The sequence below is a fragment of the Chiloscyllium plagiosum genome, chromosome 6 (assembly GCF_004010195.1).
Source record: "Chiloscyllium plagiosum isolate BGI_BamShark_2017 chromosome 6, ASM401019v2, whole genome shotgun sequence".
Taxonomy (NCBI): Eukaryota; Metazoa; Chordata; class Chondrichthyes; order Orectolobiformes; family Hemiscylliidae; genus Chiloscyllium; species Chiloscyllium plagiosum.
In genome coordinates, this window is record NC_057715.1 from 65,568,099 (window position 1) to 65,595,421 (window position 27,323).

Here is a 27,323-nt window from a genome sequence, read left to right on the forward strand (position 1 = left end):
AGGCTGAACAGAGAGGGCATAGGTTTAGGGTGAGAGGGGAAAGATATAAAAGAGTCCTAACGGGCAACTTTTTCATGCAGAGGGTGGTACGTGTATGGAATGAGCTGGCAGAAGGAGTGATGGAGGCTGGGACAATTGTGATGTTTAGAAGACATTTGGATGGGTATATGAATAGGAAGGGTTTAGAGGGATATGGGCTGGGTGCTGGCAGGTGGGACTAGATTGAGCTGGGATATCTGGTTGGCATGGACAGGTTGGACCAAAGGGTCTGTTTCCATGCTGTACATCTCTATGACTCTATGACTCTAAAAGGAATTAGATAAAATAGAATAACCCAAGCTTTCTTCTTAAAGTACAAATTGAAAGAAAAACATATAATTCCATTAATCCCAAAACACACCTTGATAAATTGGGAAGAAAAAAATAGCTTTTGTATTGTATCCAAAATACACCCTTCATTCAGTACCCAAAAACAAAATTTATACTGTATCCAGAAATGTCTTTTGTGGTGTTTACACCAGAGTCGCTGACTCTAATGTTTGAGTAGTTTTAAGTCAACTTGTGATTTTAACTTATAGACTGGAACTACAGATAGCTTCTTCTGAGAGCTATGAATCATTTGAGCTTAAACATACTCAACTTTAAGTAATCTTTTTTAGGGTTTTATCTCAAAACTTATGACTGTTTTACTGTATCCTTCCTTTCTCAGGAGCACAGCTCTAGGCAGCCATCTTCATCCAAAGACTTCACAGAATTGCTCAAAATTCAAAGTGAAACAAAAAATAACCTCTCTAAGTAGTCAGTGTTTCCCTTAAGTTTGAAAAACTCACTCCTGAGCTTCTGACTGGAACTTTTTTTTATCTTGTTCATTCTTAAAATGCTACCAATGTACATAAAAATATAAATTCCAGAGCTACACCTCAAAAACTGCTTTAAAAGACACCCACATGGCTACAGAAATATTCGCAAGTTAATTATTAACTTCAAACACACAGAAAAAGCCATCAAGTCATCAAGTCCTATAGCATGGAGACAGGCCCTTTGTCCCAAAGTAATCATGCTGTTCATCTATGCAAACCCCATTTCCCTGCACTTTCGCCCATATCCTTCTAAACCTTTTCTATCCATGTATTTATCCAAATTCCTTTTAAATGTTTTTAATGTACCGACCTCAACAACTTTTGCTGGCAGCTCATTCCACATGCATATCACCCTCTGTGTAAAAAAACATTACCCCTCAGGTTCCCTTTTATTTTTCCCCTCTAACCTTAAACTGATGCCCTCTAGTCTTCAATTCCCCAATCCGGGGAAAAAGACTCTTTCCTGTTTAATAACATCCTTCCTATAGCAAGGTGACCAAAATTGAACACAATACTCCAAGTGTGGCCTTATCAACATCCTATACAACTGCAACATAACTTCCCAACTTTTATCCTTATGTCCTAACTGATGAAGGCCAGTGTGCCAAAAGCCTTCTTCAATGCTGCCTACCTGTGACTCTACTTTCAGAGAACCTTGCACCTGAACTCCAAGGTCCCTCTGTTCCACTACACTCCTTAAGGTCCTACCATTCACCATGAAACTCCTACCTTGATTTGACTTTCCAAAACGCAAGACCTATATTTACTTCATTTGCCATTTCTAGGCCCACTTCCCCAGCTGATCAAGTACCTTGCTAATCCAGAATCCAAGAACCCAAAATTGCAATAAGTTATCTTAGAAATATATGTACATCACATCATTTGAGTCACACCATATGTTGCTGGATCAGATCCTGATTGACATTTTAACCAAAACATTATGCAGTATCTGAAAGCAATATCTTCCAAATGGTGTTTGAATGCAGTGATTTCTTGAGATTTCTTTGCCAAGTGAACCGACCAATTTGTCATCAGCTTGAAAAATAATTTAGCTCCAATAAATTTGGGATTCTATTTGTCTAATTTTGGAATTTTGTGTGGGCATATCTTTAATGAAAGATTTGGATGTCTCTCAACCAAACATATTCTGATGTGCCACCTTTCTTTCACATGGACATGGCAGTATTGCATCAGTCTGTGTGCTGGATTCCATCATCTGTAATACCATTACATGCTATTTTGTCTAGCCTGCTTTTAAACTTCTCCTGTATGTGAATATCCCATTTTTGGGAAGTTTAATTTATGGAATTGCATCTTCTCTGTGTGCAATACAGTGTCATCTGTGAAGCTTCATATTGCAACAAGTCTGTCTGGATACATTTGTTCTAAGTCCAGGATGTATTCTTGACCTTTTTATTGTGATCGATATCTTAGCGATTTTTTTGAATGGTCAAATTGTTGTGTAATATGCGAATAGTCCAGTTTTGCTGGTCCATTTGTATCTACCAGGTGGAATGCTTATAGTTTCCATAAATAATTGCCATAGTTATATTTCATTACCAAATCACCAACTGAACAACTGGGTGAATGGTTCTTGTGGGACCATGGTCGTGCCCCTACCTCTGAGCCAGGAGGCCTGGGTTCAAGTCACACTTTCTCAAGAGGTATCGTGTCATAGAGTCATAGAGATGAATAGCATGGAAACAGACTCTTCAGTCCAACTCGTCCATGCCGGTTAGCTATTTCAACCCAATCTAGTCCCACCTGCCAGTGCCTGGCCCATTTGAAAAGGCTGATTTGGAAAAATATCTGGAAGGAATGAGTGAACCATAGTGTCAATTGCACTCAATCAGTCAATATCACTATTGCAGGTTGTATTATTAACTTCCAATGAGATACAGTCTTCATAAATCTAGATGGTAGGATATCTGCACTGGTATTGGGCTTGTCTTTACCAATTTTCTTCAGGCATATGATGTTAAAAGTGGAAAAAGCTTTTAATTGTTTGACTTCACACACACGAAGTGTGACATTCGCAATGTGGAATGGATGTTTAATGTCTTGAAGGCTTATCCATTCTGAATTTTCACCCTGGTCTGTCTTGCTGTAAACCTTGTAGAAGTCAGAGATCTGCCTGTTGAGAACAGGTTTGAGGGAGCTTTTAGATAATAAAGGGAGCAGGGGTGTGGATCTCAGCCAGCATCTCTTCCTGAATCATTGTCCCTTCATTAGGCACTGAGTGTCTTTGATTGAGGGATCCCTTCTTCTCCCTCCACTACCCATCTTGTTGGAAATCTGCAAGCAAAGCTAGCAAGGTTTTGCATTTAGGCCCCCAATTCTTGCCATGGAGGAATGAGACCTATAAGTGGGTACAGTTATCACAAGAGGGCCTTCCTGCCCTGGACTCGATTGCTCGTTTGGTTGGAGTGGAAAGGTGGTGGGCTCCTCATCCCACACCCTCTTGTTTGGTGAAATTAAAGCATGCCACCATGTACGATTAATATAGTTGATATTTCTTTTACTTTCATGTTTAAAATATCAGTAAATTTCAACTGCTTTGTCATGTTTAGAAAAGATTAACATTTCAGCTCTATGGCAGGCACAGACCACGCTTTAATTTATAAACATATTTTAGATGAGATGGGGATTTGCGTATGAGAGCTCCTGCTCACTGACTAATAGATGCCAGACAAAGAGTAATCCAAAACGTCCTCCGTGGCAGAACAGGTAAACGAAGATTTTGTGTCTCCCAGGCTGAGATGGCAGAAGAAAAGCAGTAGCAAAAACTTGATCCCTGTCACCATGGCTGCCAAAATCTAACTATCAACCAGTCAAGATCAAGGACAATGAAGACATAAAGGTCCGCAAATTAAACAAAGTCATATGCATGCTTCTACAGGGTCCATCAGCCAAAGCCTGTGGTGAAAGGCCAGGGCTGTGAATCTGGGAGTCCCTCAGCAAGACTGCGCACACAGGTGAGAGATATATGTAGGTCTTCGGACGTTCGTGATGGGACAGAGATATCTTTAGGTAGTGGCATCCATCACTTGCTTTGGGATCTGCCATCACCAAGTCCTCCCTGCCGTTATAGTGGTTAACAGTCTTCCAACAGCAAGAAAGTTATTCTTTCCAGCTTTTCTAATGAAATTCATACCTCAGTGTGTGATTTTTGGCAATTAATAAAGCTGGACAGGATTTACTTTAATTGGTGTTAAAGATGTGAGAAAAAAGAATTATTTTGGAAATGTCTTTATTTTCTGGTTTTGTGCCGGTCCCACTCTAAAGCTGAAAGTTCAACAAATATTTCAGCTCTTTTGTTCATGTTTGGACCAAGATTGAAATGGTGTTGTGCTGACAGTGCCCAATCTGAGCATCAGTGAGCAGACTTCCTCGTTGATTTACAGTGGACTGTTGGGATGTTGTTTGGATTGAATTTTCCTAGACAGGATAAGCTTCAGCCATATTCCACATTGTCAGATAAATGTTGGTGTTGTAGCTGCACTGGAACAGGTTGGCTAGTGGTGCATCTAGTGTGGTGCTGGAAAATTCCTGATGAAGAGCTAATGCTTGAAATGTCGACTCTCCTGCTCCTCGGATGCTGCCTGATCGGCTGTGCTTTTCCTGCACCACATGTTTTGACTCTGATCTTCAGTACCTGCAGTCCTCACTTTCTCCGAGGGGTGCATCGAGTTCTGGAACATGTCTTTAGCATTGAAACTAGAATATTGTTATGGTCTAAAGCCTTTGTTGTATCTGTGTGCTTGCCAGCTTCTTGATATCAGATGGAATGAATCAACTGGCAGTTTTGTACTTTCATGCTGTGCCATGATTTAACTGCGACGAGGATTTTTGTGAAATCTCTTTGTCTTAATTGCTTAATTGTCCAACACAATGAGTAAAACCTTTGCATTGTATCTTTTAATGTCAGAAATACACTTCTTAGCCACAAAACTAACTTTTTTATTATGTGTATCAAAACAGACTGCTGTGAACTATGTTCTAGCTAAGACCCAAAAATCTCACGATCAACGCTCAGGCAACTTGCTCTATTTTAGATGTAATGCAAATTGATGGGAAGCTGGGTTAAACTTTTAACGCTGCTTAATATAGATCAATGAAGTCCAAAAGATTTGTGAAATCATTGGACTTTATCCAAGGATTTAAACAGTTAGCTGTTTTCATTAGCCAATAGCAGAGCAGTACTGTCAAATATCTTCAAACAACTAATTACTCATCTCTTACATCCCCTAATGAGGTGTAGGAGAGAGACAGAGGAAATGTAAATAAAATAACCATTTAATCCCTGCAAAATCTAATGTGACTAACAGTAAAACACTTCTATAGAATGCATTTTATTAAACTTGAGCTGGTGCAAAAATAATTTGCAAGGATATTGCTGGTATTGGATGGTTTGAGTAATAGGGAGAGGCTGGATAGGCTGGGGCTTTTTTCCCTGCAGTGTGGGAGGCTGGGGGCGTGGGGGCGTGAACCTTATAGAAGTTTATAAAATCAAGGGCAGCAGGGATAGGGTGAATAGCTATTCCTAGGTGGGAAATCCAAAATTTAAGGTGAGAAGAAAAAATTTTTAAAAAGACTTGAGGGGTAACTTCTTCACTCAGAGAGTGGTGAGTGTATGGAATGAGCTGCTAGAGGAAGTGGTGGAGGCTGGTACAACTACAACTATTAAAACCCACGGGTATTTGAATAGGAAGGATTTAGAGGGATATGTGCCACATGCTGGCAAATTGGAAGAGATCAGATTGGGATGTCTGGTCAGCGAAGGTGAGTTGGACCAAGGGGTCTGTTTCCATGCTGTATGACTCTATGACTCCATAACACCATTCACAATTGAATGTAATGGGACCGCAGAGCTCAGATCTGATCTTTTGGATATGGCGTTGGTTATCTCTGTCCATAGCATGCCATCTCCATTGATTAGCATGCATGTTGTCCTGTGTTGCAGATTCACCAACTTGACATCTTGTTGTTCAGAATGCCTGGTATTGCTTCTCTTTCACACTCCTTATGGAACTGGGTTAAGTTCCCTAGCATGATTATAAGGTCAGAGTGAGAAGTAGATCAGGCCATAGAGTTATATATTGTGGTAGAAAACAGTTCTGTAATTGGTGGCTTATAGCAACCTAATTGTGAGCTATCGGATCTGTTTTGAATCCATCCCATTCAGCATGATGGCAGGGCCACACAACATGATGGTGGTGTGTTCACGACGAAGGAGGGGCTTTGTCTGTGTAAGTACTACACAATGGCGGCTTTGCTCAACCCTGTCATGGAATGATGCGTTTACAATGGGTAATTTGATATGTATGGAGTTTAGATAGTTTTTACTGCTCACATTGATGCTCTCACCACTGACTATAGGTCGAGCCTTTGAGGCTTTGTCTTGCAGAACATAGTCAGCTTGGTTACTGGAGATACAACTGAACCACTTTTGGTAACATGCCTTTGCTACCCTCACTGTTTGTTCTAAATGATCTTCATAATGGAAGAATATTGTTTCATCAGCAGAAGCACAATGGTAGGTGGTAATCAGCCACATATTTGCTTGCCATTATTTGACCTGTTGCCAATGTTAAGGACTGTCATGATAACTCCCTAAAATGTGTTGTCAACTCTGTTGAGTCCTCCAGTGGAATAGAGTCTATTCAGGGAAAGTAAAGGAGTGGCCAAGGATGAGTCTGGGCTCAGTTTTAAATGCTTGTCTGTTCACCATTCCTGGAAATGCTTTAAGATGCTTCACTGCATTAAAGATCCCACAAGCAAATAAAATGAAGTTGTTAATATTTTTTGATTTGATAAATAGATGCCATTCACATGAACAGATTGTAAACAAACTAGTATGCAAATTACTTGCATCTGTCTCCCTCAAATCTTTATAGTTGAACTAGTAGTGATTTCTGTGGGTTTGTTCCTGAAATATGGCATAATGGTGGCACTAAGATTAACAAAGCTCATGTGAAAATCCATGATAATCCCACAATTTGCATGCATTATATGTAAATGTTTTCATAGCTACTGGAAGAGTTTACAAAACATTTTAAATTGCAATGTTTTGATCACCAGTTAATATATAATAGATGTCTTCATATAAGTTATCAATTCAAACATAATTTGATTTAAAAATGTACATGAAAGGTTCCATTTCAAAAGTACAGATGTGTATTTGAGAAAAGCTTATAATGATAAAAGTGATTTTGTCAGTTTTTTTGTGATCAGTAAACTTAATTAGAACATCAACGGAAATTCAAGAGTGTAAAATTTAAAACAATAGTAATGACATTGCAAGTTTTATGCTTTCTTGTATTATGATAGTGCAAGTGATGGAATGGTGAAATGTTTCCTTTCATGTTTAGAAGGGAGATATCATTGTGCCTCCCCATAAAGCTGGAGCCACTTTTCATCATGAGGGCTTCTTCTGGAGATGCTGGTTCAATGAAGCTGTTGTCGATGACAACATCTGGAAATTCTGGTTCAGTAAGTAAGATTATCTTCTCATTTAGAAATTAAGAAAAAGTAACGATAGTTCCATCATGAAAATTTTCAAATGTTTTGAATAACTGGGGCTATGGGAAGTGCTTCAAACTAAATAGAGGAAGGGAGGGTTTGGGAGAGGGGAAATATTGATTTACAAAGGAAATAGATATGGCAGTGTTACATGGCAGCTATTTGGATAATGATACTTACAGTAGGACAAAGGTACAATGTATACAAACCTGAAAATAAAGCACAAAGTAAAATCAAAAAGAGAAAAAATGATTAAAAGGCAAATTTAATAGTTCTTTATTTGAATATGTGCAGCAAGGAGAACAAAATAAACCAATTAATGGCTGAAAGACAGGTTAACGGTTATGATCTTACAGCCATTACACAGACATCAATACAAAGAGATCAAAGCTGGAAATATTCAGGGATATGAGACCTTTCCACAGGACAATCAGGAAGGAAAGGGTTCTCTGGTAGCAAAGTTGGTATGAAAGAAATATGATAGCAAGAAATTATCATGCCTTGAAAAATGCAGAATCCGTGTGTGTGGAGGTAAGCAATATAAAAGAAAAGAAATCCCTAGTAAGGGTAGTCTTCGGCCCGCTGACAGCAGTAAAATGGGGGACAGAGAATGAACCAGGAGAAAATGAGGACATGTAACAAAGACCATATATTAATCATGAATGAATTATTTAAATTACTTAGAGTCACAGAGATGTACAGCACGGAACAGACCCTTCAGTCCAACTCGTCCATGCCAACCAGATATCCCAGCCCAATTGAGTCCCACCTGCCAACACCTGGCCCGTATCTCTCCAAACACTTTTTATTCATCTACCCATCCAGATGCCTTTCAAATGTTGCAGTTGTACCAGCCTCCACCACTTCCTCTGACAGCTCGTTCCTCTGCGTGAAAAAGTTGCCCCTTAGGTCTCTTTTATATCTTTCCCCTCTCACCCTAAACCTATGCCCTCTAATTCTGGACTTCCCTACCCCAGGGAAAAGACTTTGTCTATTTATCCTATCTATGTCATTCATGATTTTGTAAACCTCTATAAGATCACCCTTCAGCCTCCGACGCTCCAGGGAAACCGGCCCTAGCCTATTCAACCTCTCCCTATAGCTCAAATCCTCCAACCCTGGCAACATTCTTGTAAATCATTTCTGAACCCTTCCAAGTTTCACAACATCTTTCCAATAGGAAGGAGACCAGAATTGCACGTAATATTCCAACAGTGGCCTAACCAATGTCCTGTACAGCAGAAACATGACCTCCTGTACTCAATACTCTGACCAATGAAGGAAAGCATACCAAATGCTGCCTTCATTATCCTATCTACCTGTGACTCCACTTTCAAGGAGCTATGAACCTGCACTCCATGGTCTCTTTGTTCAGCAACACTCTCTAGGACCTTACTATTAAGTGTATAAATCCTGCTAAGATTTGTTTTCCCAAAATGCAGCACCTCGCACTTATCTAAATTAAACTCCATCTGCCACTTCTCAGCCCATTGGCCCATCTGATCAAGATCCCGTTGTAATCTGAGGTAACCTTCTTTGCTGTCCACTGCACCTCCAATTTTGGTATCATCTGCAAACTTACTAACTATACCTCTTATGCTCACATCCAAGTCATTTATATAAATGATGAAAAGAAGTGGACCCAGCATCGGTCCCTGTGGCACTCCACTGGTCACAGGCCTCCAGTCTGAAAAACAACCCTCCACCACCACCCTATGTCTTCTACCTGCAAGCTAGTTATGAATCCAAATAGCTAGTTCTCCCTGTATTCCGTGAGATCTAACCTTGCTAACCAGTCTCCCATGGGGAACCTTGTCGAATGCCTTATTGAAGTCTATATACATCACATCCACTGTTCTGCCCTCATCAAACCTCTTTGTTACTTCTTCAAAAACTCAATCAAATTTGTGAGACATGATTTTCCACGTCCAAAGCCATGTTGACTATTTCTAATCAGTCCTTCCCTTTCCAAATACATGTACATCCTGTCCCTCAAGATTCCTTCCAACAACTTGCCCACCACTGATGTCAGGCTCACCAGTCTATAGTTCCCTGGCTTGTCCTTACCACCCTTCTTAAACACTGGCACCACGTTAGTCAACCTCCAGTATTCTGGCACCTCACCTGTGAATATCGATAATCGAAATATCTCAGAAAGAGGCCCAGCAATCACTTCCCTAGCTTTCCACAGAGTTCTGTGGTACAGCTGATCAGGCCCTGGGGATTTATCCACTTTTATGCATTTCAAGATATCCAGCACTTCCTCCTCTGTAATATGGACATTTTTCAAGATGTCACCATCTATTTCCCTACATTCTATATCTTCCATGTCCTTTTCCACAGTAAATACTGATGCAAAATACTTGTTTAATATCTCCCCCATCTCCTGCAGCTCCACACAAAGGCCGCCTTGCTGATCTTTGAGGGGCCCTATTCTCTCCCAAGTTACCCTTTTGTCCTTGATGTATTTGTAAAAACCCTTTGGATTCTCCTTACTTCTATTTGCCAAAGCTATCTCATGTTCCCTTTTTGTCCTCCTGATTTCTCCCTTAAGAGCACTCCTACTGCCTTTTTACTCTTCTAAGGATTCACTCGATCTATCCTGTCTATACCTGACATGTGCTTCCTACTTTTTCTTAACCAAAACTTCAGTTTCCTTAGTCATCCAGCATTCCCTATACCTACCAGCCTTTCCTTTCACCGTGACAGGAATATACTTTCTCTGGATTCTTGTTATCTCATTTCTGAAGGCTTCCCATTTTCCAGTTATCCCTTTACCTGCGAACATCTGCCCCCAATCAGCTTTTGAAACTTCTTGCCTAATACTGTCAAAATTAGCCTTTCTTCAATTTAGAACTTCAACTTTTAGATCTGGTCGATCCTTTTCCATCACAATTTTAAATCTAATAGAATTATGATCGATGGCCCTAAAGTGGTCCCCCACTGACACCTCAGTCACCTGCCCTGCCTGATTTCCCAGGAGTAGGTCAAGTTTTGCACCTTCTCTAGTAGGTACATCCTCATACTGGATCAGAAAGATTTCTTGTACACACTTAACAAATTCCTCTCCATCTAAACTCTTTACACTATGGCAGTCCCAGTCTATGTTTGGAAAGTTAAAATCCCCTACCATAACCACCCTATTATTCTTACAAATAGCTGAGATTTCCTTACAAATTTGTTTGTCAATTTCCCTCTGACTATTATGGGGTCTATAATACAATCCTAATAAGGTGATCATCCCTTTCACATTTCTCAGTTCCACCCAAATAACTTCCCTGGATGCATATCCAGGAATATCCTCCCTCAGTACAGCTGTAATGCTATCCTTATCAAATACGCCACTCCCCCTCCTCTCTTGCCTCCCTTTCTATCCTTCCTGTAGCATTTGTATCCGGGAACATTAAGTTGCCAGTCCTGTCCATCCCTGAGCCATGTTTCCCCCGTAATTGCTACGATATCACAGTGCCATGTTCCTAACAATGCCCTGAGTTCATCTGCCTTTCCTGTTAGGCCCCTTATATTGAAATAACTGCAGTTTCATTTATTAGTCGTACCTTGTCCCTGCCTGCCCTGACTGTTTGACTCGCCTCTGTTCTCAACTTTACCAATCTCAGATTGATCTCTTTCCTCATTATCCCCCTGGGTCCCACATCCTCACCTTACTAGTTTAAGTCCTCCCAAACAGCTCTAACAAATTTCCCTGCCAGTATATTAATCCCCTTCCAATTTATGTACAATCCGTCCTTCTTGTACAGGTCACTTCTACCCCAAAGAAGCTAACAATGATCCAAAAAATGAATCCTTTTCCCATCCACCAACTCCTCAGCCATACATTCATCTGCTCTATCCTCCTCTTCCTGCCCTCACTAGCTCATAACACCGAGAGTAATCCAATATTACTACCCTCGAGGACCACCTTTTAAAATTCCTGCCTGACTCTCTGTAATCACCGCTTAGAATCTCAACCTTTTCTCTTGCAATGTCGTTGGTTCCAATGTGTACAATGACCTCCTTCTGGCCCCTGTCCCCTTGAAAACATTCTGCACCCTCTCTGTGACATCCTTGATCCTGGCACCAGGGAAGCAACACACCATTTTGATTTTTCACTGCTGGCCACAGAAACGTCTGTCTGTACCTCGGACTAGAGAGTCCCCTAAGACAATCAATTGCTTGGAACCTGACATACCTCTCATTACATTAGAGCCAGTCTCAATACCCAAAACTTGGCTGTTTGTGCTACGTTCCCCTGAGAATCCATCACCCCCTACATTTTCCAAAACAGCATACTTTTTTGAAATGGGGATAGCCACAGAAGACTCCTGCCTAACTCTCTTACCTTTCTTGGAGTTAACTCATCTATGTGACTGTTTCTGAGACCTTTGCCCCCTTCCTATAACTGCCATCCATCACACCCTTGCTCTTGTAAATTCCTCATTCCCTAACTCTCTGTCCAACCGATCCTTTCGATCTGATAGGATTCGCAATCAATGATACTTATTGCAGATGTAATCCTCAGTAACCCGTAAACTCTCCTTAAACTCCCGCATCCAACAAGAAGAGCATACGACTCTACTAAGGGCGATTTTTGCTTCTTTCTCTGACTCCTCCCTTGACTTCCTCGACATCTCTGTTTCCATTTCTGGGAAATGTGGTGGCTGCCGGTATCCACTAAAAAACCTACTGACTTCCACAGTTACCTTGACTATCCATCCTCACACCCTGCCTCTTGTAAAGACTCTATTCCATTTTCCCAGTTTCTCCATCTCATCACATTTGTTCTGATGATGCCACATACTGCAAGGGGCCTCAGAAAGGTTCACCTTTTTCCTCATTCAATATTCCCTAATACCATAGTTGACAAGGTTCTTTGTTCCATCTTACACACTTCTACCCTTACCTCTTCGCTTCCCTCTCACAACACTGATAAAGTTTCCTGGTCCTCACTTTCCACTTACCCAGAATCCACATCCACAGGACCTTTAGCTGCCTTTTTTTACCATTTTCTGCTTAATGCTTCCAACAGACACATCATCCCCTCCACTCTCTTGTCAGCAATTCACAGGGGCCATTCCCTCTGGGGCACCCTGGTCCACTCCTCCTTCACTCCCAACATGTCCCCACCCCCCTATGGCACCATCCCCTGCAATCACAGAGGGTGTAACACTTGGCCATTTGCTTCCTCCATTCTCACTATCCAATGGTCCAGAGACACCTTCAAGGTGAAACAGCGATTTACTTGTACTTCGTTCAATCAATTCTACTGTATTCACTGCTCACAATGTGGTCTCCTCCGCACTGGGGAGACGAAACACAGACTGAACAACTGCTTTGCTGAACACTTATGTTCTGCCCAGCAAAAATGAACCCAAGTTTCCAGTTACCTGCCATTTCAATACACCACCGTGTTCCCTAGCCAACATCATTGTCCTGAACCTGTGGGAGTACTCCAGTGAGACTCAGCGCAAACTGGAAGAACAGCATCTCACTTCCCCTTGGGGACCTTGCAGCCTTCAAGACTCAATATGGAGTTCAATAATTTTAGAAACTGATCACCTCCTTCCATGTCCTTTACCCACCCCCATACCACAGGCCCCTTCATATGACAACTTTAGTTTAGAAGTGAAGGAGACAAAAGCAGGTAACTATAGAGCAGTCATCTTAACAAGTTATTGGCAAAATGCTAGAGTCTATTATATAGGGTGTAATAGCAGAGCATTTAGAAATACTTACCGTGGCTTTAAGTGCTGCTCCTTTGTGGGAGAAGTAATTACTGATTTAATGAATCTTATATCGATTTTGGAATGTTATAAAGAAAGATTCAATAACAATAACAATACTTTAAATGGGAGGAAAAAGAGGGGACAGGAAACAAAGTTTTGGGAGAACAACAATACAGGGAGGTCAGAGGAACAAATAGTGCACTTTCACAGCTGACTGTGAAATTACAAATACGTCTGGAGATCTTTTTCTTTGACCAAACAGTGCAGTTTCACAGCTGACCTTGGGAGACTTGTTTATAGGAACTAGGGAAAAGTGAGGACTGCAGATGCTGGAAATCAGAGTCTAGATTAGGGGGGTGCTGGAAAAGCACAGCCGGTCAGGCAGCATCCAAGGATTAGGAAAATCGACATTTCAGGCAAAAGCCCTTCATCAGGACTGAAGGCAGGGAGCCTCCAGGGTGAAGAGATAGGAACTGCACACTGCAGCTGGGAGTGATCTGTAACAATCTCAGAGCCTGATCTGCTAAGTGGTTGATTTTAAAATTTATAAAACTTATAAATTTCAATCTGTTTTTTTGTAAATCTATACTAGAGTTTTTTTTAGGTTTTACTGAGATATGTCTCGTGATTAATTTTTTAATATAAAAGATAGATATTGAGTTATTCAAGGGCAGTATTTTTGAGTAGTAAGACTGCGCTAATGTTGAATTTTTTAGAAAGAGTGTTTTTTTTTTTGGGGTATATTCTGGGTCTGTAGACTGTTTATGGTGCAGACATGGCTCTTAGTAGAGTGATGTGCTCTTCCTGTCGGATGTGGGAGATTCGGGAGAATTTCCATGTTGCTGATGATTATGTCTGCAGAAAGTGTACTTAGTTGCGAATCCTGTCGGCTTGCATGGATTAGGTGAAGCAGCAGTTGGCGGCAATAAAGGGTGTGATGGATGGCAGTTGTAGAAGATAGAAAATCATAGATACAATTAAGTACATTGGTGACCTCTAGGAAAGATAGGAGAAGTAGGCAGGTCATGCAGGAGTCTCCTGTGGCTATCCCAATCTCAAACAACCATGCTTTTTTAATACTGTAGGGAGTGACGGACTCTCAGGGAAATGTAGCACTGACAGCCAGGTTACTGGTAGAGAGACTGGTTTTAATGTAATGAAGAGTACATCAGGTTCCAAGTGATCGACTGTGAAAGAGGGACTCTCTAGTCAGGGGCATAGACAGACGTTTCTGCAGCTGACAACGAGCCATCAGAATGGTGTGTTGCCTCCCTATTCCAGGTTCAAGGATGTCTTGGAGAGGGTGCAGAATGTTCTCAGAGGGGAGAGCGACCAGCAGAAGGTCATTGCACACATTGATACCAATAACAGGAAGTGAAAGTGATGAGGTTGTGCAAAGAGAATATAGAAAATTAGACAGGAGGCTCAAACAGAGGTCCTTGAGGGTAGTAATCTCTGGATTACTCCTGTGCCATGTGCTAGTGAGCATAGGAACAGGAGGATAAGGCAGCTGAATGTGTGGCTGAGGAGCTGGTGCAGGGGGCTGAGATTCAAAATTTTGGATCATTGTAATTTCTTCAAGAGTAGAAGTGACCTGTATAAGAAGGACAAGTTGCACCTGAACTGGAAGGGACCCAATATCCTGGTGGTAAGGTTTGCTTGTGCTACTTGGGAGGCTTTAAATTGGGAAGGGGGTGAGCCTGAATAGATAATGATGCTGATATCGTCGACAAGAGGAGCAAGTTAAATAGTCAAGGCAGGCAACAGCAAGGCAGAGAACAAGGAAGGACTGATTAATTAAACTGCATTTATTTCAATGCAAGAGGGCTAATAGGTAAGGCAGATGAACTCAGGGCATGATTGCGACCATGGGACTGGAATATCATAGCTATTACAGAGACATAGCTCAGGGAGAGGCAGGACTGGCAACTTGATGTTCCGGGTTATAGATGCTACAGGAAGGATAGAAAGAGGGATAAGAGAGGAGGGGTCTAGTGTGTTTAGTTAAGGATAATATTACGACTGTACATCCAGTGAAGTTCCATGGGTGGAAATGAGAAATAAGAAAGTAATGATCACCTTATCTGGATTGTACTACAGGTCCCCGCAATAGTCAGCGGGAAATTCAGAAGCAAATATGTAAAAAAACCTCCAAAATCTGTAAGAATAATAGGGCTGTAATGGTAGGGGTTTTTAACTTTCCAAGCATCAACTGGGACTGCCACTGTGTTAAGGGCCTGGATGGAGTGGAATTTGTTAAATGTGTACAGTTTTCTTATTCAATACCCAAGATGGAGGACAGGAAAAACTTCCAGCTGTAATAGCTGCTCCTTTCTTTGAGATATTTTAGGTGTTGGAGGTGATTTCCTCGAATTCCAGGATCAGCAATCACTGTTTTATATGCTGTTGTATTGTTTTAGAACTTTGGAAAAAAGAGTCAAAAACAACAGCTGTTTTAAAAGGGAGAAGAACAGACAAAGGAAGCACATGGTGAGGTCAGCTCAGGAGAGAGAGAGAGAGTGAGAGAGAAAGAAACCCACATTGCTAACTGACACAGTTAGCAGTTACTGCCTTTGCTGTTGAATTCATGTATCGCTGGACATCGGAGTGCGTCTAGGAAAATTAACAAACAGTGAAATTCAGAACTGATCTTGGAGGAACTTTTTGGGAGAGGTCGGATCACAGAAATAGATAAGTGGATGTTTTAAGCGTAGTCTTAAAATAAGTCTGCACTTGTGAGTAGAGTGGGTTATTTCTTGATGTTATGTTTTACTGATTAAACTTAAAATATAAGCCATAAGTATTAATTTAACCTGGAGCAGTGTTTTGTAGAGGAATAAGGAAGTGCTTTTTTCTGGGTCTGTAAATTGAAAGAAACAAAAATGGCCCTGAGTAGAGTGACATGCTCTTCTTGTCGGATGTGGGAATTTAGGGAGAGTTTATGGGTTACTGAGGATTATATCTGCAATAAGTGCCGTTGATTGCGAATCCTATCAAATCAAATGGATCAGTTGGAGAGGCAGTTAGAGGCAATGAGGAATTTACAAGAGCGAGGGAGTGTGATGAATGGCAGTTATAGGAAGTGGGGCAAGTCTCAGATACAGTCACATAGATGGGTTAACTTCAAGAAAGGTAAGAGAGGTAGGCAGGTAGTACAGGAGTCTTCCATGGCTATCCCCATTTCAAACAAGTATGCTGATTTGGAAAGTATAGGGGGTGATGGATTCTCAGGGGAACGTAGCACAAACAGCCAAATTTCCGGTATTGAGACTGGCTCTAATGTAATGAGAGGTATGTCGGGTTCCAAGCGATCGATTGTCTTAGGGGACTCTCTAGTCCAAGGTACAGACAGACCTCGGATCAAAGATGTCTCAGAGAGGGTGCAGAACGTTCTCAAGGGGGGGAGGGACCAGGAGGAGGTCATTGTACACATTGGAACCAATGACATAGGAAGGGAAAAGGTTGAGATTCTGAAAGGAGATTACAGAGAGTTAGACAGGAATTTAAAAAGGATGTCCTCGAGAGTAATAACATCTGGATTACTCCCAGTGCTACGAGCTAGTGAGGGCAGGAATAGGAGGATAGAGCAGATCAATGCATGGCTGAGGAGCTGGTGTATGGGAGAAGGATTCACATTTTTGGATCATTGGAAGCTGTTTTGGGGTAGAAGTGATCTGTACAAGAAGGACGGATTGCACCTAAATTGGAAGGGGACTAATATACTGGCAGAGAAATTTGCTAGAGCTGCTCAGGAGGACTTAAGCTAGTAAGGGTGGGGGTGGGTGGGACCCAGGAAGATAGTGAGGAAAGATTTCAATCTGAGACTGGTACAGTTGAGAACAGAGGTGAGTCAAACAGTCAGGGCAGGCAGGGACAAGCTAGGACTGAAAAATTAAACTGCATTTATTTCACTGCAAGAGGCCTAACAGGGAAGGCAGATGAACTCAGGGCATGGTTAGGAACATGGGACTGGGATATCATAGCAATTACAGAAACATGGCTCAGGGATGGGCAGGACTGGCAGCTTAATGTTCCAGGATACAAATGTTACAGGAAGGACAGGAAGCAAGGTAAGAGAGGAGGGGGAGTGGCATTTTTGATAAGGGATAGCATTACAGCTGTACTGAGAGAGGATATTCCCAAAAAGTACATCCAGGAAAGTTATTTGGGTGGTACTGAGAAATAAGAAAGGGATGATCACCTTATTGGGATTGTATTATGGACCTCCTAATAGTCAGAGGGAAATTAAGAAACAAACTTGTAAGGAGATCTCAATTATCTGTAAGAATAATAGGGTGGTTATGGTAGGGGATTTTAACTTTCCAAACATAGTCTGGGACTGCCATAGTGTTAAAGGTTTAGATGGAAAAGAATTTGTGTGTACAAGAAAAATTTCTGATTCAGTATGAGGATGTACCTACTAGAGAAGGTGCAAAGCTTGACCTACTCTTGGGAAATAAGGCAGGGCAGGTGACTGAGGTGTCAGTGGGGGAGCACTTTGGGGCCAGCGACCATAATTCTATTTGTTTTAAAATAGTGATGGAAAAGGATAGACCAGATCTAAAAGTTGAAGTTCTAAATTGGTGAAAAGCCAATTTTGACGGTATTAGGCAAGAACTTTCAAAATCTGATTGGGCACAGATGTTCCCAGGTAAAGGGATGTCTGGAAAATAGGTAGCCTTCAGAAATGAAATAATGAGATTCCAAAGAAAGTATATTCCTGTTAGGGTGAAAGGAAAAGCTGGTAGGTATAGGGAATGCTGGATGACTAATGAAATTGAGGGTTTGGTGAAATAAAAGGAAGCATATGTCAGGTACAGACAGGATAGATCGAATGAATCCTGAGAGTATAAAGGTAGTAGGAGTATACTTAAGAGAGAAATCAGGAGGGCAAAAGGGGACATGAGATAGCTTTGACAAATAGAGTTAAGGTGAATCCAAAGGGTTTTTACAAATACTTTAAGGACAAAAAGGTAGCTAGGGAGAGAATAGGGCCCCTCAAAGATCAGCAAGGCGGCCTTTGTGTGGAACTGCAGAAGATGGGGGAGATACTAAACGAGCGTTTTGCGTCAGTATTTACTGTGGAAAAGGACATGGGAGATATAGAATGTATGGAAATAGATGGTGACATCTTGCAAAATGTCCATATTACAGAGGAGGAAGTGCTGGATGTCTTGAAAAGCAATAAAGTGGATAAATCCCCAAGACGTGATCAGGTGTACCATAGACCTCTGTGGGAGGCTAGGGAAGTGATCGCTGGGCCTTTTACTGAGGTATTTGTATCATCGATAGTCACAGGTGAGGTGCCGGAAGACTGGAGGTTGGCTAACGTGGTGCCACTGTTTAAGAAAGGTGGTAAGGACAAGCCAGGGAACTGTAGACCAAGTTGTTGGAGGAAATCCTGAAGGACAGGATATACGTGTATTTGGAAATGCAAGGACTGATTAGGGATAGTCAACATGGCTTTATATATGGGAAATCATGTCTCACAAACTTGGTTGAGTTCTTTGAAGAAATAACAAAGAGGACTGATGAGGGCAGAGCGGTAGACATGATCTATTTGGACTTCAGTAAGGTATTCAACAAGGTTCCCCATGGGAGACTGATTAGCAAGGTTAGATCTCATGGAATTCAGGGAGAACTAACCATTTGGATACAGAACTGGCTCAAAGGTAGAAGACAGAGAGTGGTGGTGGAGGGCTGTTTTTCAGATTGGAGGCCTGTGACCAATGGAGTTCCACAAGGATTGGTGCTCTACTTTTCATCATTTATATAAATGATTTGGATGTGAGCATAAGAGGTATAGTTAGTAAGTTTACAGATGACACCAAACTTGGAGGTGTAGTGGACAGCGAAGAAGATTATCTCAGATTACAACAGGATCTTGTTCAGATGTGCCAATGGGCTGAGAAGTGGCAGATGGGGTTTAATTTAGATAAATGCAAGGTGTATTTTGGGAAAGCAAATCTTAGCAGGACTTATACTCTTAATGGTAAGGTCCTAGGGAGTGTTGCTGAACAAAGAGACTTTGGAGTGCAGGTTCATAGCTCCTTGAAAATTGAGTCGCAGGTAGATAGGATAGTGAAGAAGGTGTTTGGTATGCTTTCCTTTATGGGTCAGAGTATTGAGTACAGCAGTTTGGAGGTCATGTTGTGGCTGTACAGCACATTGATTAGGCCACTGTTGGAGTATCGCGTGCAATTCTGGTGTCCTTCCTATTGGAAAGATGTTGTGAAACTTGAAAGGGTTCAGAAAAGATTTACAAGGATGTTGCCAGGGTTGGAGGATTTGAGTTATAGGAGAGGTTGAATAGGCTGGGGCTGTTTTCCCTGGAGTGTTGGATGCTGAGAAGAGACCTTATGGAGGTTTACAAAATCATGAGGTGCATGGATAGAATAAATAGACAAAGTCTTTTCTCTGGGGTGGGGGAAGTCCAGAATTAGAGTGCATAGGTTTAGGGTGAGAGGGGAAAGATTATAAAATAGACCTAAGGGGCAACTTTTTCACTCGGAGGGTGGTGCGTGTATGGAATGAGCTGCCAAAGGACGTGGTGGAGGCTGGTACAATTGCAACCTTAAAAAGGTATCTGGATAGGTATATGAATAGGAAGGGTTTGGAGGGATATGGGCCAGGTGCTGGCAGGTGAGACTAGATTGGGTTGGGATATCTGGTCGGCATGGACAAGTTGGACCAAAGGGTCTGTTTCTGTGCTGTACATCTCTATGACTCTATGACTCTGTGTATATACCAACAGGAGAAATAGTGCAGGGCAGGTGCAGGAAAACTTCGGGTTCAGTGATCATAGTTCTGTTATTTTAAAATACTTATGTAAAAGGATAGACCTGCTGTAAAAGTTGAAGTTCTAATTTGGAGTAAGGCTAATTTTGACATTATTAGGCAGGAATTTTCAATAATTGACTGGGGAGAGTATTCGCAGGTAAAGGCACAGTTGGAAAGTGAGAGGTCTTCAAAAATGAGACAGCGGGACTTCAGAGACAGTATGTTCCTGTTAATCCATTTAACTGTACTTTAGAATTCAGTTCCCAAGTATTGCCATAACATTGAATTGCACATGGAATTTACAAAATTAACTGCATATCGATATCAACAATGATGCTTTAACCTAAGCTAACATGCCACTTTTGGCGTCCTCTGATGTCCAAACTCATGGTTTAACAGAAGAGAATAAATATGACTGGGTCTTCTGGAAAAACAAGTTCCACTGCTCAGCATTTCATCCACTCATTGATGCTCTGTGTATCAACTAGAACACTTCCTTCCATCTCAATCCTGAAATGTCATGGCATAGTGGTACCTCAATTTACATTGTTTGTTAAGTAGGGCGCTGCTTTGCTCCCTATCATTAGATACTTACTCATCCTATTCTGGCACAAAACAAGAGGAAGAGGGAGAAGTATGCTATAATTAGGTTCTTCTGACAAGTCTTCAGTTTAGCTTTCTGAAGAATAGCTACCTGGGCTTTTGTGGTCTTCAGTGCCAATGAAAGAGTGAAAAGGCTAATAAACAAAGCAACCACCTGATAAAGGAGCAGTGCTCAGAAAGCTAGTGCTTCCAAATAAACCTGTTGGACTATAACCTGGTGTTGTTGATTTTTAACTTTGTACACCCCAGTCCAACACAGGCACTTCCAAATTATAATGGGTACGGTGACATGTACAATAATCATTTGCCACATTACAAGGGAGCGCTTATATCGGGAAACGTGGTTACAATTGTCAATCAAGGAGTGTCCACATAGGAAAATTGTTATTGTGAAATGTGGCTTGCTGCATAATTGACATTCATGCTTATCATTTAAAATACTGTGACAGTTTTTAGGGGGAATCAGTTCTTAACATCATTAAAAATAGTACTAATATAAAATTATAATATTGATCTACTATTTGCTGAATCTGGGAAAATAGTTTGACTTTTATGTCTCGAGATATAATACTTATTTTGCAAACAAGTGTGCAAACCTCTGAATATATTTCATGTATGCTAAGTATAATTAAATCAATATATTAAATCAATATAATTTAATGAAGAAAGCTTTTTGTTTATCAGCTATATGGTATATAATTTTACAAGTGTTTAACCTGTTCATATGAGGCAGGTTTTAAATAATTATAGCCTCTGTTAAAGTAACACTGTGGAAATTTGATAAATGTGTTGAGTTTATATGTTATTATCTGATAGCATAATTTGATAGCTATCAATCGTAACCTGTTTATCAACAGCAGTTGCTGAGCGTTTTGGAGGATTTTTATAATTAACAAATGCATTTCACACTATTTACTTTTTTATTACATAGCTAACCAACCTCCTTTGAAATATTGTATGCACGCCTATCTCCTTCCGTTCCCTCTGACAACAGAGACATACAACTCCACTGCCTATGAGACTGCTATCAGTAAGTAAATAGATCACCTTACATGGAATCATAGGAATTTCTTGATTAATTGGCAGTATTGGCAATGATCATAAGTGAATCAGGTTTTCGGCAGTTATAAACCATAAGAATAATGCACTTGTTTGCTTCTGTCACTAAAAGTACAATGAGATTACAAACTTCATATCATTCTAGGATGTTATTTCTCATGAATTTGTCATTGATTTGTCAACAGAAGCCCTCAGATCTTTGTGTTTTGGTTTCACATTTCAAGTTATTTACAAATAACCAGCAAGTGTATATTAGAAACTGTGATAATCAAAATAAGTTTTACAGCATTCAGTTAAGATTGTAAATGAATATTTTCTGACAAATATTTACATATTTTGATGAAAACTTTGTATTTGTCTGTTTGCATTTGTTAACATAAATTATTAGAAAAATGCCACAGACCAGTTAGTTATTTAATTCAAATGTGAAGAATAATCTAAATTGAAAGTATTTTTACAAAAATGTAGAAGTACAGACGTTCATATTACTTTGCAAGGTTAGATTCTGCATATTTCAATATATCTTTACCAGCCACAGTTCAAGTTGGTTGTTTTAAACACTCATTGTTGCCAAAGTAATCATACCTATTTAAGCTGTAGCAACCTTTGTAACTGCCTATAATTTCATCCATTAAGTATAAAAAAAGTCATCTGAATTATAAATCAGATAAAAGTCAGTAATATATTCACAACTTGTGAATTACTTCTTTTACTTAATAGAAAAACATGCTTCTCTTTTGGGTAATGGTCCCTTTTGACATGTTCCTGAATTGTGGTATTGTTTGGTGTTGTAAGTCCATAGCGTTTCTAGCTGAGAAAATGACTGACATGCTCAAAGTCTTTTTTCAATACCACTGTAACAGGTATGCATACATGAAAAACAGCCTGGAGTGACTGTAAATATCCCCCTTCCTTTCATTAAGGAAATCATAGAATCCCTACAGTGTGGAGCAGCCATTTGACTCATCGAGTCCACACGACCCTCCAAAGAGCATTCCACCCAGACCCACCCTATCACAGTAACTCTGCATTCCCCATGGTTAATCCACCTAGGCTGCACATCTCTGGATACCATGGGCAATTTAGCATGGCCAATCCACCTAATCTGCACATCTTTGGACTGTGGAAGACAACAGGAGCACCTGGAGGAAACCCATGCAGACATAAGGAGAATATGCAAACTCCACACGCGGTTGCCTGAGGCTGGAATCAAACCCAGGTCCCAGGCACTGTGAGGCAGCAGCGCTAACCATTGAAACACTGCCACCAATGATATTTTAGTTTCTATACTTGGTGAATTCAGCATGTCAAGCATCATCAGCAAGAATCTATGCAGCACTCCTTGACACTGCAAGGCTGCATTATAGCAGCTCATAATTCTATACACTTTCTGATCACAGACACTCTTTCTAAAAATGCACAGTTACTTTATTCAATCAAGGAATGTGGGCATCACTGACATGACTATCATTTATTGCCCATTGCTACTTGCTCAGAGGGCAGTTAAGAGTTAATCACATTGGAGTCACATATGGATCAGACCAGGTTAAGATAGCAGATTTCCTTCTCAAAATGGCATGAGTGAACCAGATGAGTTTTTATGAAAAACAACAAGGGTTATACCAATGCCATTAGGATAAGCTTATAAATTTTGATTTTTTTTAAACTGAATTCAAATTTCTATGTGCCCTAGTTCAAGATATCAGGGTTACAGGGATAGAGTAAGGGTCTGGGTGGAATGCTGTTTGGAGGATTGGTGCAGACTTGGTGGACAGAATGACCTCTTTCTGTGCTGTAGGGATTCTATGATTCCATAAGGATTTTTCCACTGGAGGAAATATCTTAATATCTCCCCTGGCAAGCTCTCTTAGAACATTGTATGTTTCAGTAAGATCATCCCCTATTCTTTAAAACTCTAAGGAATAAAAACCTAATTTGTTTTGCTGCTTTTATTAAATCAATTCCTTCATCTTAGTAATCAACCTAGTGAATCTCTTTTGAACTGTCCCCAATGCCAGTACATCCTTTCTTAAATACAAGCACCAAAGCTGTGCACAGTACTCCAGGTACAGTCTCACCAACTCTCTATACAATTGTAATAAGATTTCCTTACTTCTAAACTCCAATTCCCCAGCAATAAAGACAAAAACTCCATTTGCTTTCTTAATTACTTGCGGCACCTGAATGCTAACATTTTGAGTTTTATGCTCTGTGTTGTACTTTATTGATGTCTCTCTGCATTTAAATAATAATCTGCCTTTTGATTTTTCATACTAGAGTGCATTACCTCACTCTTTCCTACATTAAATTCCATTTGCCAAGTTTTTTCCCATTCACTCAACCTAAGTACAACCCCTTGGAGATTCCTTATGTCCTCATTGCAACATACTCTCCCACCTATGTTTGTATTACCAACAGATTTGAATACTTTATACCCTGAACCCTTCTCCAATCATTAATATTGTAAGTCTTTGAGATCCCAGAACTGATCACAGTAGCACTCCAATACTAACATGTTTCCAACCTGAAAAAGACCAATCCTGAATCTCTATCTTCTGTGTGTAAACTAATTCTCGATCCATGCGAAAACATTATCCCCAATACAAGAGCATCCTCAGAAGCACTGAGGAACATTGCTATAACAGGAGCAGCGCATACATGTCCACTGGTCCACTTGGTAACAGGACAGGTAGATAAAATGCTTAGGAAGGCATGTGGGATATATTTGCAAAGCGCTGCAGGTCTGGCAGCATCTGTGGAGAGAAATCAGAGATACTATTTCAGGTTTAAAGAGAGCAGACCAGTTGGCCTTTCAAAGGAGTGAATAATTATTAACCTAGGTGAACGAATAGCTGCTAATGGGGATACAACAATGGGTTGTGTGTAATAGCAGACCATGTGAGAACAAGGACTGGTGTGTGTGGGGGTTGGGGTAAGGAGGTTGGAGAAAGTGCCTCCAGCTCTAAAGTTGTTGAAACTGATATTAGGTCGAGAAGGTTGTAGTGTTCCCAAAATGAGGGCTCTTCCATCTTGCACTAAGCTTCACTGGAGCAGTGCAAAAAGCCTGAGACAGAGATATTGGCCAGGGAACACAGTGGTGTGTTGAAGTGAAGTGAAATTCTGCCATGTTTTTATGGCTACCTGTATAGGATCCTTAACTGTGAGATCTCTTAGTAATCCTACCTCATTATTGATTACTAGATCTAAAATAACATGTTCCTAGGTAGTTTCTGAATGTACTGCTATAAAAAATCCCTAATGTTCTCTACCAATTCACCTTCATGTCACTCTTGTCCATATGATTTATTTTGTCAATAAGCAAATAAAATCAACCATGACAATTGCAGTGCTCTTCTTACACACTTCCATTATTTCCTGATTTATATATTGTCCTGCAGTTTGGCATCTCTTCAGGATCATTAGATGACTCCCACCATGACTTTGTTTCCTTGCTATTTCTTATTTCTATCAAACATCCACATCATGGTCCATCACAACAATATCACTTCACTTCATGATTACTCCTTTATTAACAAAGCTACACAACCTTATTTCCTTTTTTTGCCTATACTTCAGTAACATTGCATATCCTTGAATATTGAATTCCAGTCTTGGTTACCTTTTATTCATGTCTCTGTAAAAGCTATAAAGTCATTTTCATTTATTTCTGTTATTGCCATCAATTGATCCATCTCATTACAAATACTGTAAGCATTCAGATGAAGAATTTTAAGATTTGACTTGTTCCCATTATTACTTTGGTTTGAATTTCTATTGAACATCTCTGCATGTGTGTTCTGCACCTTGCTTATTCACACTTTGATTATTATTTGCCTCTTCATTACTTTGCACCACTGATAATTTTGTTTTGATTTTTTTAACCTTCCCTTTAATTTAACTTTTCGCTCCCAATTAATTCATTTTAAACCCTATCTACAATCTTATGTGATTTGCCATCGAATTCCACTGAAGATATATGTATTTCAGATTATAACATTTATGACAAAATAGTGTTGTTTGTAAATTATCACAACTACTTTTAATTTAGTTGCTTATTAACTCAAAGGCAATCAAATATTGAAACAAATTAAACTTTATTATATGTAGCAATTAATATAAAACCACTCAAGTAATACAACTTAACCCTCATAATCCATCTTGGCTATTCCTCAGTTAATAGTGGAATTTAGCTATAATTCCAACAAACAGGTCTGTTTCTAATGTTTAGGGTTCAATTCTTGTACAGTGTCGTTCTTCAAAGTTCTGCTACTGAAGAATCCTAGATTTGAATTCTGATCATATTTTCTGCCCTTCAAGTTTACGGTGTGACACTGTTGATGGTCCTTTAGATTTTTTTATCCACAATATTGACTCCACCTCTGGAAACATCAAGTCTGCAGCTTGCCTTCTTATCAGAAGTGGCTTCCCTGTTCCTTGCTACATTTGGCATTGATTGCCTGTCGGACAACACAACATTCCTGCAGTTAATTCCTTAAATTCTTCTGCAGGATAATAGCGTATCCTTGTGGCATAAGGCAGCCAGCTGTCAAGCAGTTGTTCAAACAGTTTTATTTATGTAGCTTCAATTCCTTCTTATTGCAGAGGTGACTAATTGCTTCCAAATGCTGTACAACAATTTGTCCTTGTCCATTAAGTTTATTTTACAGAGAGTTCTTTCAATTCATGAAGTTATTAAAGTTATGAATTTTACAGTATCACAGTTCCTCCTATTTGTTCATTATTGTCAATATGATTAACAAAACACTGTTTATAATTGGAGTTTTCCCCCACCACATCAGTTCATATCCAATTTGAGTTGGTACGCCACACAGTTTAATAATGCATCATTACACCGTATAGATAAACACAAAACAATAGTCAATAAAGAATTACAGAATAATGATCAGTAAATAAATTACAAAACAAAAACAGAGAAATAAATATGCACAAAACAAAAATGGATTAATAAACATTTCTAGATAGACAATAGACTATTACTGTGAGATAACCCTATACTATATTTGTTTATCAATCTGATTCTAAACTTAATTGTTGTTGTTTGTATTTTCAGTTTACCGTGGTTTCTGGTCAGTATTCATGATGCTGGGTATCATTGCTGTCATAGTAGGAGGCTTTGTCATCATCTGTGCAGTCCCATTTCCTAATCATAAGCTCTACAAAGCAGGAGGTGGACTGTTTCTATCTGCTGGTAAGTGGAATATTCTTTGTGAATGCTTTGCAATACACAACATTTAACATTTGGAACCGAATGAATTATGAGCCAATGACATGAATGTCTATTTAGTTGCTTGCTTCAAAATTAGCTGGTTCACGAGTTAATTTAACAGTAAGTTGAACTATGTGAGTTCTTTCAATTTTAATGACCAATAATTAAATCATGCTGCAGATAGAAAAATGTTCTATAATAATTTTACATTCATATAATCTTATTTTCTAATTATATGCACACTTTGAATAATGGGTGCTTTCATTGTGGTATGTTTAGAATGGCGAATGGTGTGGCATGGTGGCTCAGTGGTTAGTATTGGTGCCTCACAGCGCCAGGGACTTGGGTTTGATTCCAGCCTCAGGTGTCTGTGTGGAGTTTGCACATTCTCCCTGATTCTGTGTGGATTTCTCTGGGTGCTCTGGTTTCCTCCCACAGTCCAAAGATGTGCAGGCTATGTGGATTGGCTGTGCTAAGTTTTCCATAGTATCTACAATCCGACATTGCACCTGATGATTTTTAAATATTCAATATAAAACTAGCAGATTC

The 27,323-nt window shown here is 40.0% G+C and overlaps 1 protein-coding gene across 1 annotated transcript in view; it reads left to right on the top strand.

Moving 5' to 3' along the window:
- LOC122550657 (transmembrane protein 182-like) overlaps positions 1-27,323 on the top strand; it is a 48,651-nt gene that overhangs the window by 9,633 nt on the left and 11,695 nt on the right. Inside the window, exons 2-4 of the mRNA XM_043691739.1 lie at positions 7,232-7,352; positions 21,420-21,518; positions 26,619-26,756. Of these exons, the coding sequence (XP_043547674.1) occupies positions 7,232-7,352; positions 21,420-21,518; positions 26,619-26,756 (358 nt within the window). The remainder of the gene's footprint in view (positions 1-7,231; positions 7,353-21,419; positions 21,519-26,618; positions 26,757-27,323) is intronic.